At 38.9% G+C, this 20,775-nt stretch overlaps 1 protein-coding gene across 1 annotated transcript; it reads right to left on the bottom strand.

Annotated features, from left to right (window-relative positions):
* Positions 1–310: 310 nt before the first annotated feature.
* On the bottom strand, positions 311–20,717 carry LOC139134525 (E3 ubiquitin-protein ligase Hakai-like). Its single transcript, XM_070701384.1, has 6 exons — positions 20,577–20,717; positions 9,229–9,384; positions 7,805–7,896; positions 6,986–7,072; positions 6,485–6,546; positions 311–2,340 (listed from the first exon to the last, which is right to left on the bottom strand). The coding sequence occupies exons 1-6, from the start codon at positions 20,587–20,589 to the stop codon at positions 1,368–1,370; spliced, it is 1,383 nt and encodes a 460-aa protein (XP_070557485.1). The 5' UTR covers positions 20,590–20,717; the 3' UTR covers positions 311–1,367.
* Between the last annotated feature and the right edge of the window lie 58 nt (positions 20,718–20,775).

Raw genomic sequence — 20,775 nt, 5'->3', positions numbered from 1 at the left:
AAACAAAAGTTCTGAAAAAATAGCCAAAAGATACAGCTTATGGAGCTTTAATTATACAAATAAGCATAAAATATGCAAACAACACACATCAAATAACTAATTAATTCTTGCCATTCCCAAACAGGATCTATGTATCAGGTAAATCTCATCAGCTGTTTTTGATGGAGAGACATTGGTGCGACATTAGCTCAGCAGTGTGAACATATGAACTGATCAAAGAAATGTTCATGGCATGATTTTAATTTCAACTTGTTGTTGTTGTGCTTGGTTTATTGATGATTGCAAAGTGAAATAAGGAAGAGACTGTGTCTTTAAAGGGAAAAGAATCAACCCTCTTTTATTTTCAAGTCTTACTCAATCTGATAACATACAGGAAGTCATTCTCATCTCGTACTAAGCTTTAACAAAATCAGATTAAGGCATATCTGTGTAAATGGCTCTTGACATAAAAATGTGCTAGAACATGGTTGCCTTAATGCCATATTTAACTGTATCATTAAACAAATAAATGTGCAAACATTGTCCTTGAGCTCTGTATTTTTGCAACATTGACACTTATCAGGAGTAATAGCTCTGAACATAAAAAGCTTGTGGGGGGGGGGGGGACAGCTGCCTGATAGCCATACTAGAGTTATGTCACACATTTTTCCTAACAAATGTGATTAGACAAACCAAGGAACCTTCAAATCAAATGTAAATCAAAGCTATCAGATAAACATTTTTTGAGACAAAGAATTTTTTTCAAGAAATGACAGAAATGTTCTTACAAGTACAATAGAAGCTAATTTCACAAGAAGAACAAATCTGACTATGAACATCCAAAGGCACTGGTAAACTACGTTTGAAGTACTTGAATAAGATGATTCAAAATGTTTGAATGAAAGAAGAAAATAAAAATAGAAAATCTTAATTATCACCACACAGTATGATATAAACAAACGTCCATCATCTTCTTCATACTTTGCATTATAAACAACATAGGGCAATCTATTAACCAGTAATTTCTGTTTTTTGTCCATTTATTTCTCTACGCTCATTTGCATATTTTTTTAATTAGCAACTTCAGTTGAACAAAACTTAGTCTCATCTATACATGAAAGATACAAGAAAGTGATCAATGAATGGAATACAAGTTTCCAGTGGATGGGAATAAGTTGACTGATGGCCTCTGATTACTGGTATGCAGACCTGAACAAGATAGGCTAAAACACTAATAAATTTATGGTTCTAAACCACAAAATACCTTGAAATTACAAATCTGATGCATGGTGGAAGATGTACAAAATGCTGAACCAAAATATCAAAAGTACAAAGAAATATTTTATACAGATTAGTCAAAGATAGGAACTTTATCCCTATAATATTTCTTACTGGTAGTAGGATCTACTGTAGACCGATTTCTCACCAGGCCCTAGTGGTGGGGGGCCCATATCATGAGGTGGTCCAGCTGATGAAAGGGGAGGCATGCTAGGTCCTGTCATGCCTCGTGGTGGTGGAGGGCCCCTATTAGGAGGAGGGGGTGGTGGTGGTGGTGGAGGACCACCCATGGGCCATCCACCTGGTCTTGGACTGTGCCCTCCTGTACTTGTGAATGGTGGACTCAAGGTGTCCCTGTCATCATCAAAAGGTGGTCTTGGACTTGAACTATACCTTGGTGGAGGTCCTCCTTCAAATCTTTGTGGAGCAGGAGGGCCTGGAGGGCCATGATGAGGAGTTGAAAAATGGGGTGGTTGGTGCCCTGGTCCGGTAGGCAGAGGCCCGGAGTATGACATTTGTGGGCCAACATGAGAAGTGGGTGGATAGGCTTGCTGTGTTTGGTATGTGTGTTGTGGAGGCAGTGGAGCTGGAGGTTGATGTGTTTGCTGTCCAGTGTATGCATGAGATGGATGCTGGGTAGGGACTTGCCCAGCTCTGTGTGTCACTTGATCTTCCCTGTAATCCTTATTGGCATCATGAATAGGAATGGTAATTAAGTTACTTGTTCTTCCCCCAGTGACAACCGGAATAGAAGAGGGATACGATGTTGGCATGGGTGGAAGCTCACTTCTATCTTCATTCCTGTATGTTGATACTGGGTTTCTTTGAGTCTGAGGGGGCTGATGATATGGGTCTGGAGGTGTCAGTATATATCTCTGTTCATGAATTTGTCTTTCAGGGGGAGGTGGTAATGTCTCTGTGGTTGTTGGGCGATTGTGACGATGATTAATATGAGCTTGTAGGTCTCTCTGGGAAAGGTATGTTCTCCTACATCCAGATCCACCGTGTTTGTTACCTCCATATGTACAGACAAATATACTTCCTAGATGAGATTGTTCAATTCTTTGTACAGAATCTCCACACCTGCAGTGATAATAATAAATTAAATAAACAACTTAAGTGACAGATAAATTTTCAAACAGCACTTTCGCATGGCTGTAACTGTAACTGTTATTTGTTGCATGATATCACCGTGGGATACGTACTGGTAGATCATTTCTTGTTTGATTACATATTCTTGTGACCTAAGTATATGCTAACTGAAAATCATGCCCTGGCAGATTGTGTTGCCAACCTGAGAAATGTTTACAAAGTGCTTTAAATGTTCATAAGATTAAATAATGGCATCATCAAAACTGAGCTGTCACTGATTTGACAAAACTTCATGGGCGTTTAAATAATGCAAACATAATGGCAAGGATCTGTGTCTTGTATGTGTCTGTACTGTATATGTTACACTCCTAACGTGAGTGTAGATCATAAAAATCAGATTTATTTAAAGAAGTGGCAAAGACAGAGTACTCAGTGTCAAGGTATATTGCTTCAAACTCATAAATTTGATTAGAACTGATGCAAATTTACATAGAAAATTTTAAAGCTACAGAACAATTTCAAGCAAACAAGAAATGCTGGCCTTACATGGTTTGATCACAATCTAATAGTGTAGATATGACCTATATCTATATCAAGTCTAGTACATTAAATCTCATAGTGGTAAGCAGAACCTGGATCTAAAAGGAGGTGAATTTTGTCATCATTTTAAAACCTTTGACAAAGTCACCTTTAGGAGCCAGTCTTTGGACTAAGTTCAAGGAAGGTGTGTAGTACCTTTATGATCACCTGTTAAATATTTGAAACAAGTTGCATGCTGATACCAATGGAGTATTTGTAAGATCACCATCCTTCAAATTGGTTTTTGTACAATATTACACTTGTATAGCATGCAATGCAAACTGTGGACTTAAACTAGGTATGCTATGATAAACTGATTAAAACAGGGTCCATACACTCATAGTCTCTGAACTTTCAAATGCATTTTCAGCAATTCTCAGGGACTTTTAATGTCCAAAAAAATTCATTTTCCAGTTATCTGTTTTATGTATCCTTCTACAATTCATTTATGATAATATGTCGGATTGTTTTTGTGATTTTTGAACTCCTAAGTGGCTTATCACTTTTCCATAACTTTAAGGACTCAATTTTATTTTGAAAGACTTGCTAGGAGACTTCAAATTTAAAGGACTTTCCAGGACTTCCCAGGCTACACAGACCCTGATAAAAGCAAATGACTAGAATTTTGTCATTTCTTACTATTTTCAAGTTTCTTATTATAACTGATTGGGAGTGATGTTGGTGACAATAAATCTGAAGAAAAAATGCATTTTACATTGTAGTCAATGTGACTGTATATACTTAAATGGGAAGTTACAGAACTGTGGGCACACAATAGGGGCATTACTGATGACGCAGCCATTTGCATACACTGGGTGAGAGTTTTTGAATTCTAAGAGCATCACTTTGACCGTACAAGAAATTTGAATAATCATGATGAGTATTTTCGTGACATATGCACACAGGGGTCAAACGGTCGTACAGAACATATCGTACAGAACATATTTTGAAACATGCATTCTCCGTCAAAAAACTGAACATTTTGAAAATTTATTTTTGACTCAAGTTTAGTCGCTATATTATATATTCACAGACATGTGCAAGATTCAATGACAATGAATGCCTGAAACATGGCAAAGTTATGGGATTCTCGGAACAAACACGGCATGTCCAATCAGTAGCGAGGCTTTTTTACATTTGCATAGATTTACCATAATCTGGCTTTTATAGGGGAACTTCCTGTTTAAGGATTTTGCCCATGCATAATAAGGTTCATGCAATTGAAATAATGTGCAGGGGTTTCACTAAGTTTTGAAACAGGGGGCCATATGAAAATTACAGGCGGCCAAGCCATACCAACCACCAAGCGTGTGGATGTTTGGTTACTGTATATGACACGTACCCCCCCCCCCCCCCCCCCCCCGCCAAAATACATGGTTCCAAATTAGCTATAAAAAATTGGAAAAACAGTTCATCAATCACAAAATGGTAAGTTACATTTTTATTTCCATGTATTGATTTCAGAAATATGTCATTATGATCATCTACAAAGGAATCTGGGATCCCTTAGCGATACGTGTAGGCTTAGGCTATACTACAGCGACCATGCCATGGCCGGTTAATATTCCAGTTTCCAACTTCCTGCTTTGCCGTGTATGACGACTGTGCTACAGCCTACCGCTAAACGTCACAGTCTACTTAAGTTTACACCTTCAATTTATATTGTTTTGATATTCAGATGCCCAAAGAGTTAAGAATAGTCAAACGTTAAGCTCCCATAAAAAATCATAAAAATCCGAGGACGAACGTAGACTACCAAATGTCAGGCAAGGTGTTTACAATCCACGGCCATGGATCGCGGTAGGCGATTGCTGATGCATTCAGAAGAAACATTTCCCGATAAATATTCATAAATGCCGCATAAGTATCAATATGATCTGAGAAATTGCCATCGGCTGTACCTTTCTTCATCAACCCGTCTGCATTTCTCCATTTTGACCCAACTGAGTCGCTTAACCCACATCTCATGGCCGACGCAATGTTGCATTACTGCACACGCTCAATGACCCCTAACCTCCAACCATCCTGTGTATGTTGTATAGACGTGTTCTATGCTGTACCGGTACCTGCATCTGTAAGCAGTTAGCGAGGCATCGCGCGATTGAGAAATGCGAGCAAACAAACAGAATATTTTCACTATAACCCCACAAAAATGTTGAAAACAAGTAATTCAGCATTAAGGATACAGATCATTGTAAACTTTTGCTGATATGCTGTATTTGTTACCAGCTATTTATTCCTGTAAGCGACACAACAATTACCTGATTTTCAGGTAATAACAGGCGGCCATGATCGCCTTACAGCCGGCCATATCGCCAGTGGCGAGCTTTTAATGAAACCCCTGAATGTGCAAAAATAACTTGAAGAAAGTTGAGTCCGAGTTCACTCACTTGATGAAAAGGCATGAAAATCAAGCATTTCATTATATTTTCACTGAAAACAATGTTTTTTTAGAAAACCTTACCCATGTTCATGAAACATACTGAGAGGCTGTCCTTGGCAAACAAATGATAACTGATTCAATGAATCACTTTTCAAAATTTTGCGTAATATGAATGGCAACATGATTTGAAATAGAAAACTGCAAAATCATGGCAATGTTGTGGCAGAAACCAAAATTTAAGAACAAGCATTTGGAAACCCTCATAGACATTATTCTATCTCTGGTTAACAAATGTAGCTCTTTCTGATGTTGTGCTGATACTATATATTGTGCATCAATGGGATTCTCATGCACAGTTGTTTTGATTCTTGGCATCCATGAAACTTTGTCATTTAGATTGCACAGCCTGATCAATATACATAAAAAATTTTAAAGCAATTGGTTAAATGGTTTCAGAGAAAAAAGACATTTTGTCCACAAGGGAGAAAAGCTGCCCACAAGTTTGCAAATGTATATGCTATCCTTACGTTGAGAAATCAGTATTAAGGCAATACCCAATTAAATTTCATAACCACACATCATTTATGAAAAATATGAATGGTTTAAAAGTTAGCATTACAGGCCGTTTTATCTTCAGTCAAAGTGTCAGTTTTCAGTTGCTATGGCAAGTGGCTCACTGATATGCATGTGTTACTGCAGGACAGTGAGACTAAAATTCTTTAACACATAGTTGTCGGCACTGCAATCCCACAATGCTTGCAAATACATCATTGTATTGTCATGGCCACAGCTTTCAAATTTTTTACTTTGATCTAGATTTGCTATCAATAACATTATTAAAGGTATACAGTCACCTATAATCTAAATATGCCCATATATGGTCAAAGGGACGTTCCTTGGTATTCAAAATGCCCATGTAAAGGTGCTGTTTTAAAACGCGGCCGCCCGCTTCAAATCGGTGATTGGTTAGATTTTCTCTTTCCACGGTAACTGTGGCAAAATTGGAACAGGTGACAGTATACCTTTAAGTTACAAAGATAACTTTAGAATTTGAAAATAAAATGCATCAGTGTAACGGATGATGGATGACAGACAACTAGATGACAGAAAATCAGCCTATCTGATAAGCCTAGCATTGCTGACAGTGTGGCTAAAAGAAAGGGTGTTACAAACCTTGGACAGTTCTTGTCAGTTCCTTTGGCACAATCAAAACAGAAGACATGCTTACATGGAATCTGCAATATTAAAATTTTGTGTTAGTTTAATGTTGACTTGTAATTGACATGGCTGTTTTCCCATTTTAGCTATACATTAACCAAGTCTCAAAATATCACGCTTAAATTCAAACATGAGATGTGGCCTAGTGGCCTTACTAATGGTAAGTGGGAAGCCGTCTGCAGGGAGCTGTGCATGTCGTATGAACACACAAAGTAGCCTACAGCTCACTTAAACTCATTTTAGAGTATAGTATCCATTAAAATATTGCAATTGAGCAAAACAACTACAATGAAAAGTGAACTGATACTTTCAATCAAAATTACATTTCAAATCCTACTCTGTGTGAGCTCATTGGTGCAGCTCTATTGTGATATTATTGGTCTGTGCTATATAAGGGAGAAAATGAGAATAAATTCTGAATGGTTGATGTGTAGCTCTCACTTGCTATCAACTTACCATTCTACCATAGATGAGTATTGGCAGTTGACAGGTATCACAGCAGTGAATCATGGGATCCACCACTTTTTCACCAATCAGGCTCAACTGAAATGAAAATAACATTGGTATACAGTGGAAAATTGTAGCTATAGACATGACCCTTATTATCACCATGTCATTAAAATGATGTACTTTACAGATAGCACTCACGGCTCAATACTTTGGATCACCAGAGAGGGATGGCCTGCCACTGGCATTCTTAGAGAATAATAAACTATAACTAGTTGCGGAACACAATACACACAGTTGCAATGAATACAAGTTGAGTTGGCCACAATGCTAGTCGGCAAGTCTGCTACTAAAGTGTGCTAGTTGGCTATACAGTAATCTCAGTAGCAGAGTGTATCTAACATTATTTTTCATTACTTCCGTAGTTCTGTTGTTGTTACTGTATAGTACATGTATTAAGTATGATTTCTTGACTTTGGTGCTCACTTACTTTAACTGGGTGTCTGTCTCCATATTGTGACATTAATATATCCTTAAAAATATGATCTAAATTAGGTGAGGCCAAATATACCAAATCATATATATTGGCTTACAAAAGACTGGCCATTGTGCAAGAATGAATAAAATCAGACAACATATGTGAAATGAGAAAATTCAAATGGGGTCTTGAAAGATGGATTGACAAGACAGGGCCAAATCTATCTGGGGAGGACTAACTGCCCATTGACATTGGGACTGAAACATGCTGAAGGTTTTTATATTTTGCATTATAGGATGTGTTTGAGTAGGGACAACTCAAATTTGGAAAAGCTGTTGAGATATACCTACATTTTGATCCCAGTGCAGCTGGTTCTTCTGATGTACAGGAAATTCACACTGCCTGCTTCCATCACCTCCATCAGATGTCCCATCATCAACATCTGATATGAACAATAAATACTGTAGTGTCAATCACATTTGCTCCCATTTGATTAAGGTGAAGTACTACGAATTACGTCAAAATTAGGTTGTGGTGTCATTTTCTTGAAACTTTGCACAGATATTCTTGGAAGTTGTGCAAGTGCAAAAATGAAATAAAAAATGGGGGTCACCACGCTCGTTTCCATGGAAACGGACGTTAAAATGGCGTCGTTAGAAATAATTAAAATGATATAATTCACTTAAACTAAAGAAAGCAATTATTAAACGCTTAGCAAATGAGTTAATTTTAATAAATACCAAGACTTAAGATCCATATCTATCGAATGTATAGTTTTCATGATGTTTGTAAAGAAATTTTAACAAAAGTATCGATTACAAAATGACGATATCGAAATTATATCACTACATAATTTTCGAACTTTCTTCCTGTCGGTTTGAATGGTGTCATTTTGACCAAACTTGGCGAATAAAATCCTGACATAATACCATTTAGTTTACACTTTTAATAAAAGGGTGTCACCACCCTACTTTTTACAAGATCTCCAGGTGAATGGGTAATTTGTGCCACGTAAATGGGAGAGAAATGTTAATTTTTCGCTCATATTGAATAAAAACCAGCTTCCTAGGGGGTCAAAATATGACAAGGTTATAGGTCACATGTATTTCTAAGAGACTGGGTCAAAACATTAGGTAAAAGCGCAATTTCAACAATGACAGGTGATGTTAAATACATGCGCTACAAAATAACCCATTTGCGGCAGGCTGGAGTTAAATCTGCGCAGAAACGTTCTAAAGCGTGTGCGCGTCCGAATTCGTCGCCCTTCACCTTAAACCATATCTTTGACATATCTCTGCACTTCCTTTACTTTGTGGATGAAACCGTTTTCACAACAGTCAACAGTACATTGAAACAGTGTTCAGTAGACAACCAAGACACATGAACATTTTGCTTATTAAAACACACATGGCTACTGACATAGTCCAAACACAGTAACATTGTGATGATATTCTGTCAAGTTGGCCAAGCTGTTGGTTGGTCGTTTTGAAAGATGTTTCCGCTGTCACTCTAAAATTTCATAAAACAGAAATTTTTGCATGGATTTACAAATTTTTTTCAGTGGTAAATTGGAATGCATATCACAAACTTTCAAGTACAGTCAAACCTGTCTTAGCGGTCACCCTTACTGTATTCCATACTTATAATGATAAGTGCAAAATTTGACACATAATTTATACAATAACAATATTTGTCCACTCAAAGTGGGGTCGTTTCCTAAAATACTGGTTGCTTCACTGATATCATACATCTTAAAGAAGCAGTAGTATCTTACCTCCAGCAATGATGCATTTTTTTCTTGCAGTTGTTCTTCTTGGTCTTCCTACTTTTCCTCTTCCTTTCCCCTTAGCTTTCAATCTCAATGAGATATTTTTTCTAACAGCAGGAGATCCTGAATTGTCATTTTCTTCAGCCTCCAACTCAAAGGAATCTAAAAGAGTAAAATAAATACATCAAATGTTGATGATGCAGGGGTATAGACGTCAAAAATGTGTAAGTCTAGTGTAGTTACACGTAATACCATATTTCTCTATGGCTCCACAATTTTCTAAAAATTGGTTTGAAAACCTCAAAATTACAAGTAATAAGCTGAACATAAGCCGTAACCTTTATCTTCATTTCCATAAGTACACACATCTTTGAAGTCATCAGCTTGTGGCTATACTACTTCTACAGTGTTGGCCATTAAAATGTTGTCATATGAAAGGAAAAGTGTGACAAGGTCAAAGTGACTAGGGTTCCAGGGTTGAGGTGATCATAACCAGCGATGAGAGGGTGTGTGTTACTGCAGGGTTAGAAATAACCAGTGGTCATGCGTCAAAGACCACCTCTTACAGTGTACATGGATCTCATTAAGACCACCACTACTTTCTATTCTTGGTGACCAGTCCATCTTGCCACAAAGTTTTGGGCAGTCATGCTAATACACTGCAGAACTGTAAATATCACCTGCCTCACACCATGGACGTAACGTCAATGCTTACATGTACATGTGGCTTATTGCTTGGAGTGTTGAGACGCATTACAAGAGATGATAGATACTCTAGTACACAGCTTGTCTGTTCAATGGCAGTCCTTAAACTCCAGTCCATTCTATTCAACTGGGTATTTCTATGGATAGACAGTGTCTGTCTTTGTTTTACTGTTTACTGCAGTGATTATCATGAAGTCTTGAAACATTGCATAAAATTTCCTTGCAAATTTTGTCCAGTCACTGAGTGAGACTGGTCAACTTAACTTTCTTACACAACTTCCTCCAGAACAAACTTGATCCTGGGGATCAAGTCCCTGGCCTTTATGTTGGTGAGCCTAAAAAATCTATGTACTCTAAATAAGAGTCATGCCTGTATTCCTGCTAATGATCAAATCTGCAAATGAAATGGTTACAATTTTTTCAACAAAGTGAAATAACTGAAATAAGAAGGTCAATTCTTATCTTTAATGTCTCTTTAACATCTGCAGCAGTGTAGCGGAATGATAGAATGGTGCTAGAACAAGACATCAGCCCACTATCAAGCACTATGGACCTCAACCTCCGCAAGAATTACATGTATGCTCTGATAGTGACTGATTTTTTAGACTCACCAACATTTTGCAATGGACCACCACACTTTGAATCTGATGGTCAAACCTGACCACCAAACAAATAAATAAATTTTGAACCCAGTACTGGGGTGACCTGCTTCCTACTGGAACATTCCACACACCTGCGGATGTACTGTGGGCGACAAAAGCCTGTGATATTTATAGTGCATGACGGATCGAACGTGAAAAATACCTTTTGTGTTTAGGGCCAAAGTGGTATTGAATCTGAATAAAGCATAGTTTTGGGGAACTGTTTCTGCTAATATGCATGTTGAAAAAAACCCCAAACAAACAAACAAAAAAAAGCAAAATAACAAACAAACAAAAAAACCCCGAACTCTGAATCAAGCACAGATTTTGAAGAATTATTGTTTCTAATTGTGCACGAAAGTTAAAACATTATTGAACAGCTATGGGCTACAATATTGGAGAGCGAGTGTTGCCAGTGAGGCAGCATAGAGAGCTTTGGTAGCTCCGTGGTGGCAGTAAATGGTATTGGTTGCAGTAGCTTGAGGTTTTGCGAAGGGTATTTGCGTTTGCCATTCAACCCAAATACCCAGGCAAATCCTCGAGCTACAGTATTGCAGCTAGAGTAACGGACGCAATGGGTTCCGGATCAGCCCTGCGCACGATGTATTCCGAGGGGTATGACGCCGGGAACACACAGCATCGCACGCATGCAGGGCTAGGTTCGGTTAGACAACTCGACCCCCCGACAAGCTCGACCCCCGCAAAGCCGACCCCCCAAACAGCTCGACCCAGGTCAACCCGACCCTCCTCCCCAGACAACTCGACCCCCACACCCTGGATAACTCGACCCCCCATCGTACTTAGTGTTATTTCTGTAACATGTATTACAACACATCCTATTAAACATTTTTGCAGGTCGTACCAGCTGACAACGGTGAAAATGAGAGTGTTACGCGAGAAAAAACTTGAGCACCGCTGTATACGCGGTTGCCATAAGATATCGAATTATTCATATGCTAATTCAAGGGCTGCCAGCTTTAATGGTGGCTGCACAATGGGCACGCGTGTCACTTATCACAACACCTCTCGATCATTTCGACAAGTTTTTTTTTTTTAATCAGTACATGATTTTTTTTGTTTTATATACTGGCGCTGACCGCAATAAGGTAGGATGATGCACTTCGTGTCATTGCCTAGCCCGGCGTTATACCATGGTGGAACTTGGAAGCCAATTCTATTCCCACGAGAAAATTCATAAATCTTCCTCCACTGCGTGTAAATGCCTAATAAAAATGTTCTTAAAAACTGTCTTCCCTTGTCAAATTTGTGCTTATATTTTACTGTTCTTTTGGTCGCGACGGCGTAGATAGTGCTGTGTATTCATCAAGCGAATTCTCGTGTGACGATTTGTACGCCTGTCACTCAAACTTGTTAATATTTACATAATAATAGACTCATTGGTTCGTTCACACTAATTTATTGTTTGAGGGCCGAAAGAGCTGTATCTTATGGCTGATTAACACCGCGCCCACCTTTGATGTCTTCTTTAATGGCTATGCTTTTGAAGTACAAGTCTGTGTGTTCCTGACCATGGTAGCTAATTTTTTTCGCACAATAATTCATGAAATCTTCCTCCACTAAGTGTAAATGCCTAATAAAGTACGTTCTTGAAAACCTATCTTCCCTTGTCAAATTTGTGCTTATATTTTATTGTTCTTTTGGTCGCTCATGGCAGTAAGTGCTGTCCATGCAAAACATAGTTAAGTTCGATTTTATACAGGGCAATGGTGGGCGATCAAAAACTAAAGTTAGCCAACCGAAGTCGCAAAAACGACTGGATGAAAAAATCACTGCGTCCCAGTGATTCATGCTCGTTAATTTAGCGTGACATTGTTTTATTTTTGCGGTATAAGACGCAAGGCCGCACTTTATCAAGAGATCGCGAATTCTCGTGTGACGATTTGTACGCCTGTCACTCAAACTTGTTAATATTTACATAATAATAGACTCATTGGTTCGTTCACACTAATTTATTGTTTGACGGCCGAAAGAGCTGTATCTAATAGCTGATTAACACCGCGCCCACCTTTGATGTCTTCTTTAATGGAGCAAATGAAGTGACAGATACCAAGTAACAAGCTAAACATATCGTTTGAAGTTCATATGAGTTTGCTTAAAACATTTTAGTCTTACGATAAATCGTTTTATGCTTACTATGACATTTACAGACACTACCATTTGTAACAATGTATATCATACGGAAGCCAAACACTTCGCGTATACATTGTCACTTCGGTTATTTGCCACGGTGAACACATCAACCGCCTCTCGTTCATGTGACACTAAGAACGTGTAGCCAATCTTGCGTTAACGGCATACTTACTTCAAATTTAATAAATAATAAAGAAAAACCAACTTGTACCCACGGTTAAACCAAAAATAAACTTACCGTATTGGGGGTTCTCATCGAAGTTTACTTTTGACTAAAAACACAAATCCGATGATCCATTATGACATACCGGGAACGCTGCGCTGCCGCATTTGATTAAATAAAGACAACACAATGGCGCATACTTCAGCTATCCAGGCCGGGCCGACTGGACGTGTGGTCGGCAAATTTCACGTTATTGTCGACTGATTGACAGAACGAAAACTTTGTAAGCCTTTGTCGGTCAACAAAATGTTTCTTAAGTGGTCAAGCCGACAAAACAAAAGAGTTTTGATGTATGATTGCAGGGAGGTGTTAATTTCTCTGTAGCGGCATAAAGTTATTCTAGGTGTCAATGATGGCTGTCACACTTTCACGTATAGGAACTATAATTAATGCAAAAAAGGTATAAATACTGCAAACACGGAGAAGGACCTCACTCTTGTTGAGTTCAGCGTAGATTGATCACAAGTATACTGTGCTGTCTGCATAATTGCCGTTTGCCTTATATCGTTCCTACTCCGTTATTATTGCCGAAAAGATGCCCCGTGTGACTTCTCAGGAAGACCAAGCCTTGTGTGTGGTGTGCGACGAAGTTGTCAGGACTCATCAACACGCCCTCTGCTGTGATGAATGTTCGAGGTATGTGACTTTTGTAATACTTACATCAGAAAACAAGCAAAATCTGTGTTTGTTTGGCTACAATGTCATTATTGCCTTGTGTCATAGCTGCACAGCAACTATGATTTAAACGAAACTTTTTCCACAGTTTCATTTAAATCATAGTGTGTATAACTTCTGATGCAGTACAGTAATTTGTACATTCTGCCAAGTTTGTATTTACTAGTATTTGAAATCTGTTATTGTAAGTCTGTGGCCTAGTTTACGTACCGAATCTGTGACTTTTTAAATTCGCGGCCGTTTTAAGATTTAAGATGACAGTGTGACCAAAAATCTGAAATACTTTTACCAGAGTCTAAAATTGCGACAATGCACATTTTGTATGCAAACTGGGCCACCGAATGTTAATGTATCTGAGATCTGTTAATTTTACTAATTAATTTCGGACAAGATTGGTTGTCTTGCTCTTACACTTACAGTATCAAAGACATCTTGGTCAATAATGTAACTGACTACTATAAACCTCTTTTTGCATGTAATGTTGACATGCCCAAATTAGTTGACAGTATAGTGAAATTTGAATAATTGTATTTTTGGGGTAATTTTTCCAATTTTTGGTCAAAAAATTGTTTTCTCAGAAACCACACGTTCAATTCATTTGAAACTTGGTATAGAGGTGCTTAGAGGTGACGTAAGTCAGATTAGATGAAATTGTGGTGAAATTTGCATAACTGAATTTTTTGGGCAATTTTTCCTGTTTTTGGTAAAAAAAATTGTTTTCTCTGAAATATTTTTACCGACGATATCGGATATTTACGATGATTATCGCTTCTAAATAGCGTTCTAAATTTAATAAGCTGCACTTTCGAAAGTCACTCCCAGCTTGATTTTTCTACCGACGATATATCTAGTATTTGCAATAAATATAGCTTTTAAAATAGAGTTCGAAATCTACAAATAAGTTGCACTTTAGAAAGTCACTCCCAACTAATATTTTCTACGAAGGATATATCGGATATAAAGTTTAGAACGATAATTAGAAGACAGATAATTACCTTAAATAACAGCCATTAAGAAAGTTATAAACCAGCTAATTTAGAAAACGATAATTACCATACATATCCGTTTTATCTTCCTATCGTATTGACAGTCAGTAAAGATACTGTAACTGTAAACCGGGATTTTTTTGCGAACGAGAAATTTTTCGCGAAACGGCTCACTTGACAAAAATAAAGCGGTTCACAGTATTCTAAACTTCGGCTAATTTAGAAAGTTTAGATATGTTTAGCTGTTGCTAATTTTGCTAAAAACAAAATTCCGCACCTTACTGTCCCCAATTTGTTAACCCCGTCTATTTGCATGACATCGTGTCTAGTCTGTAGTTGCATCCCTTTTTTGGACCAAAACTTGTCTCACGGTTACATCAATTTTCAGCTGTTAGAATCTCTCTCCAAAGAATATAAAAATTGTGTAATTGGATTCAATTGGTATAAAATTATGTAGGAAAACTCTTATATTGTCAAAATATTGACAACAAGCCATATTTGCACCCCTCTCTTTAAGTCATATAACAGTCCTTTTGGTTAATCTCACTTTTGGCTATTTTTGGACCAAAACTTGTCTCACGGTTACATCAATTTTCAACTTTTAGAATCGAGATGTCCAATTCAAATGTTCAGGATAACTCCCTTACTTAACACTCTCTCCAAAGAATATAAAAATTGTGTAATTGCAACTATGATTTTGAAATTTGACACCAGTGAATATTAAAAGTTAATTTTTCATATTTTACAAATTGAATAATAATTGGATGGTACTTAATTTTACTGAATATGTCTATCAATTGTAATAATTTTACGGGAGGATTTACAAATAAAATTTGTTTTAATGATTTTACACAATTTTTTCAAAATATGTTGTTTTCTGAAAGCACTCCAAATATAGCAAAATTGTCCCATAGTTATGTTGTCTTTAACCTTGTTAATAGGCTGTAAAAATTTCATGTCCATATCTCATTGCAAAAGTTCGATTCAATTGGTATAAAATTATGTAGGAAAACTCAAGCCATATTTGCATCCCTCTCTTTAGGTCATATAGCAGTCCTTTTGGTGAAAACTCACTTTTGACACTCTCTTTGACACTCCGAAAAAGCATTTACAATACCAGTCACTCACTCTGAATGCAAGTACTGCCTTGTCAAACTTTCCTGGAATACAGGAAATGTCTGAAATAAAATAATTCTTTATTTAATTCCTCCCAAAATAAAATAATTCTTTATTTAATTCCTCCCGAACTGCATATGATGTATCAATTGTCCTTGTCTAGATAGTGAATTGCGTCAACGTAAGTCATGCTACGCGTGTGCCATAACTCGGTCTGTTGTCTGTTGGTCAAAATAATTTACGCGCTCAACGCTGAAGACGGCGCGGCTGATTCTTGCGTTAACGCGATCTATGAATTTAAATATGTTTTCGTAACATATAAAGCTGTAAACTTTAAAATGAAAATGTTAAATTAAATTATTAAACATTTTTTTTGTATTTTTCTATTTCATTTCAGATGGCAACATCGTCTCTGCAACTCTGGTATTAACCACGTTCAATATCGTAGAATGGTCAAGGGTGAACTCGAAGACTTCACTTGGCATTGTTCGCGTTGCTCTGCTCTCTCGCTTCCAAACCCTCCAGAGCCTATTGCTGAAAGTAGCCGTTTATCTCTTTCTCCATCCATCCGCTCAGAACATCAAGAAGTGTCTCCCAATGTCCCCGAAATCGCCTCTCAAGAAGACTCCAGCTTCAGCAATGACATGTCATTTGTCCGACCAGACGATCACATAGAAAATTCACTCCCCGAAGAAACTTTACCGGATACACTTCCTCGTAGTGAAGACCACGTCCTGACATATGAAGTGATCGACGGTGCATCGCAACGTGGTAATGCGTTACTGGTTGACTCGGACGGTTTCACCTACCAGGCGAAATTCACCAAGAATTCGAAGACAAAGTGGCGGTGTAGTGCACGTACCCAGAGACTGATCCAGTGCCGTGCGTCGGTCTTACAGAATGGTACCGACTTTACCCCGGCCTACATAGCCACAACCACCAATCTCAACCAGGTATTGCCCACCAGCTGAAAGCCTGAGTCAACGTGAAGCAGACTGCCCGCGATGACGTCTTTCGTTCCGCCTCGAACATTGTTGAAGATGCCTTACTTCAAATCCCACAAAGTCAACTGTCACACAGCCGTCCAACTCCAGCAAACCTCATCCGTGCAGCCAATCGCTATCGACAGAACATGCGTCCTGATGAACCCGCAGATTTGAACTTTACCATAGACTCTAGTTTCATTCCGTCAGATTTCCTCCAAAAAGACATAGTTCTTGAAGATGCTCGTCACCTGATCTTTTACACGCCAGAGCAGCTAGACGTTCTCAGTCGCGCTAAGACTTGGTATATGGATGCCACGTTTAAGATCGTCAAGCAGCCCTTCTATCAGCTCTTCATCAACGCCGACGGAGATGTGAAGCAGATTCCCTGGTTTTGTCCTTATGTCACGAAGGCAGAAGAAAGACTACAAGAAAGTACTGAAAGCCATCAAGAGAGCACTACCAACCACCTGTGTCGAGAAACTGGTGATGGACTTTGAGTCTGGGTTGTGGGGAGCTGTTCGATCGGTTTTTCCCGAGAAGAGTATGCAGGGGTGCTGTTTTCATTGGACCCAGGCTGTTTAGCGAAAGGTTCAGGAACTTGGATTGAAGCCTGCCTATATGGAAAATGGGGCAACTCATGAGTACATTAAGCAGCTGATGGCCCTTCCCTTTCTCCCGTACGAGCACATAGAAGACACCTTCCAGTAGATTGAAGTGAGAGCCACTCCGCAGACACAGCCACTGGTGAGCTACGTTCGGTCAACTTGGATAGACAGTAGCATCTGGTCCCCATCATCTTGGAGCGTATATTCCATGAGCGTCTGTACCAACAACGATGTGGCACAGGCGCATCAACAGCAAGGCTCGTCGCAGCAACCTTCAGTTCTATGTACTGATCCCATTCCTTCACCGAGAAGCCTTACTCATCACCCTCCAAATGAAGCTGGTGAAAGAGGGGAAACACCGCCGCTACCAGAGGAAGAGGTACCGAAGTATTCAGAGCCGCGTCTTCAGTTTGTGGGAAAGGTACGAGAAGAAAGAGCTGTCGACGAAGAAACTCCTGAGAGCCTGCAGCAAGCTGAACGGTCCATTGGTGTAGACATGAAGTATTAGTCGCGGTAGTTTGTGCGTATGTGTCGTTTCTGCACAAATCCGAAATAAATTATACCAATTTACAAAATCAGATAAATTTATTATTTCATTAGATTTGGCGATACCAAAATGTTTTTGACCTCTTAATTTCGGCAAAATCACCCGCATTTCTTTTTCAATTTTCTTTTTTTTATTTACTATAAGAAATTATAATATTTGACAGTTTGATGTTTATTCGGCATTTTGATTGGGCGAAGTTACCCACATTCCTGTGAGTTTTGCAATCAGATATTTTTAACCTATTCGAATTTTTTGAATTTTTTGCTAAGCTAACCCACATTCTTTTGAGTTTTGCAATCGGATATTTTTAACCTATGCGTCTCTAAAGTTTACTATTGAAATGGTTCGGCCGTACAAAATGTTTTTATTACAGGTTAAGCATACTAGGGCGATTTTAAGTTTAGGCAGTACAATCGGAAATCCGAAAATTAATTAACCAAAAAGACTAAGCAGAACTGAAATCCACAGCGAAGTTTAAACGTTTAGATCAATGATCAGATTCGGCAAAACCATACGTACTTAGCCGCCATACTTCTACGTCTACCATCGACAGCCTAGCTGCAACCAGTGGCAGCCAGAACAATTGTACTGTAAAGTACACATACCAAACGGCCCTTTTCAGGGCCACCGAAAAGAGATATACCGTCACAATATACAGAACTCTGTACACATTTTCCTTTACAACAGGTTCGGAAGTCGCTCCAAAATGTTTGTTTCTCATCCTAGGCATATTGCAAAAATGATGCGCGACGCGTTGTTTTTCTCTTCTCATTTTTTTTAACCAAAAAGAACGCGCAAAAATCACGAAACAACATAGGAATGCAGTGTTGCAGCAATGATTTATTCACAAGGGGACACTTTGAATGGCGAAACAGAAGTGCATGAATTTCATCAATATTCTCACATATTTTTCTGATTGATTACAAACAAACACACGCAATTTACTCAGTCAGGATGTAAGATTCGCCTTTGCACAAAAATGTAGCTTGCAAGCAATTACGACGTTTCCGATGCATTCTGTCCGCAATGACCAATTGACCAGTTTCTCGATAACTGACACTGAACTAGTCGCATTGTAAGTTATCACTATCTTTCGAGCAATCACAAACTTCAAAACAAAGTAGCGAAGATTCGTTGAGTTTTTGTTCCGTTAGCTCTTGAAAATAAGAAAAACTCTTCTTAAATGTTTACGTGGAATTCGATGAGACGATAAGCACTCGTCATCAACTTTAAAAATTACTAGTATGGCATTTCATGGGGGGGGGGGGTGGGGGGGTGGGGGGGTGTCACTCCGCAAAGCACAGTGGGTAATTTTTCTCATGTCGCGTATTATATTCATGTAGCCTATTTTCCACATTTTCACTACTGTTTTACGTACTCAAATATCTCTAAAAGTACCTTACATCATAATCCTGGTCATTCCATTTTCATTACATATTTTATTAGTAAAAAACTTGACAAAGCTCTGTCCGCATTTACAGTTCAAGTGGGGATGACAAACTGTTCCCAGCTCATTCACTTCTTTTGTCGTCAAATTTCTGGCATAGTTGAGAGTCCAGGCGGCAACACAACAACTCGGCACAATTTTTAAGTGTAGTCTCCAAGGGCAGAAACTTTGTCTGAATATACTCATGTTCTCTATCATTTTCAGAATAATGCATTTTTCCGTAACAGATCCGCAAATCTTTGAAAACCCAGCATTTTCCGCACCTTTCGACAGTTTCGAGCTGAAGACTTCCGAGTTTGCATTTCGCCGTTGTGGATAATACCGCATTGTGATTGGTCAATTTTTAATTAGTTAGGGTTGTGGTGCGTGACCCACTCCCTGGCATTTCATTAATGAAATCCACGGTGAAATTATTTTTGCTAGAGCATGAAGTTTGACTTCATCGACACTACGATCCGAATTCCTCGAAATTGTAGTGAAATAATGAACATCGAAGTAACCAGAATATAACAATCATGCCATGTGGGAGTTCTCTTGTCATTTAGGCATACTTGATTTGGAATAGAAAGAAAATCCCGTCACAGATCGATCGCTACCATTTTCACATCGCTACTCATTGAACATTTGAATACCTACTACGAAAAATGCGTCACTTCAAGGTTTCTAAAACATGCGGCAGGGGGGTCGAGTTGACTTGGGTAGGGGGGTCGAGTTGACTTGGGTAGGGGGTCGAGTTGACTTGGGAAGGGGGTCGAGTTGACTTGGGAAGGGGGTCGAGTTGACTTGGGTAGGGGGTCGAGTTGACCAAGGTCGAGTATGTCGGGGGGTCGAGTTGTCCTGTTACCGCTCCTTGGTGTCAGTAAATGGTATTGGTTGCAGTAGCTCGAGGTTTTGCGAGGGGTATTTGCGTTTGCCATTCAACCCAAATACCCAGGCAAATCCTCGAGCTACAGTATTGCAGCTAGAGTAACGGACGCAATGGGTTCCGGATCAGCCCTGCGCACGATGTATTCCGAGGGGTATGACGCCGGGAACACACAGCATCGCACGCATGCAGGGCTAGGTTCGGTTGTACATTACTACGAACACTCAACTCGCGTTGTTACTCGACAGAAATATATCAAGAGGTCGATTACACCAGATTTTTAGAGTTAAGCGACCATGGTCTGTAAAACGTGGCAGTCCGTACGGTAAGAGGTCCAACCGAATTGAAGCCGTGCAACTATTGCGGGCAACTATTGATGTACAGTAAAAAAACAGCGGCATACTCACCTTCATCCGCCATTTTTTGCGTGACAGGCAGTAAAGTAACGACCGGTCGTATTGGATAGGTAATGTAAAATCGTTGCTGATTGGCTTATATATAACTATTTGGTAAAATGGCGACGACCATGAATTCGTACTTCCAAGCATGCGAATGATTCTTTCCATTGAAAGTCTCAATAGTTCGACGCATTCCGTGTTAAAATCT

The sequence above is a fragment of the Ptychodera flava genome, chromosome 6 (genome assembly GCF_041260155.1).
Source record: "Ptychodera flava strain L36383 chromosome 6, AS_Pfla_20210202, whole genome shotgun sequence".
NCBI classification, from domain to species: domain Eukaryota; kingdom Metazoa; phylum Hemichordata; class Enteropneusta; family Ptychoderidae; genus Ptychodera; species Ptychodera flava.
The sequence above is the reverse complement of the archived record's forward strand: the minus strand, read 5'-3'. Positions and strand labels throughout refer to the sequence as shown.

What these genes read in the sequence shown, in the direction of transcription:
- LOC139134525 (XM_070701384.1), bottom strand. An exon ending in AAAATGCATCATTGCTGGAG is followed by an intron (nt 7,897 to 9,228) that starts GTAAGATACTAC and finishes TGTTCATATCAG; the next exon opens with ATGTTGATGATGGGACATCT. An exon ending in AGCTGCACTGGGATCAAAAT is followed by an intron (nt 7,073 to 7,804) that starts GTAGGTATATCT and finishes TTTTCATTTCAG; the next exon opens with TTGAGCCTGATTGGTGAAAA.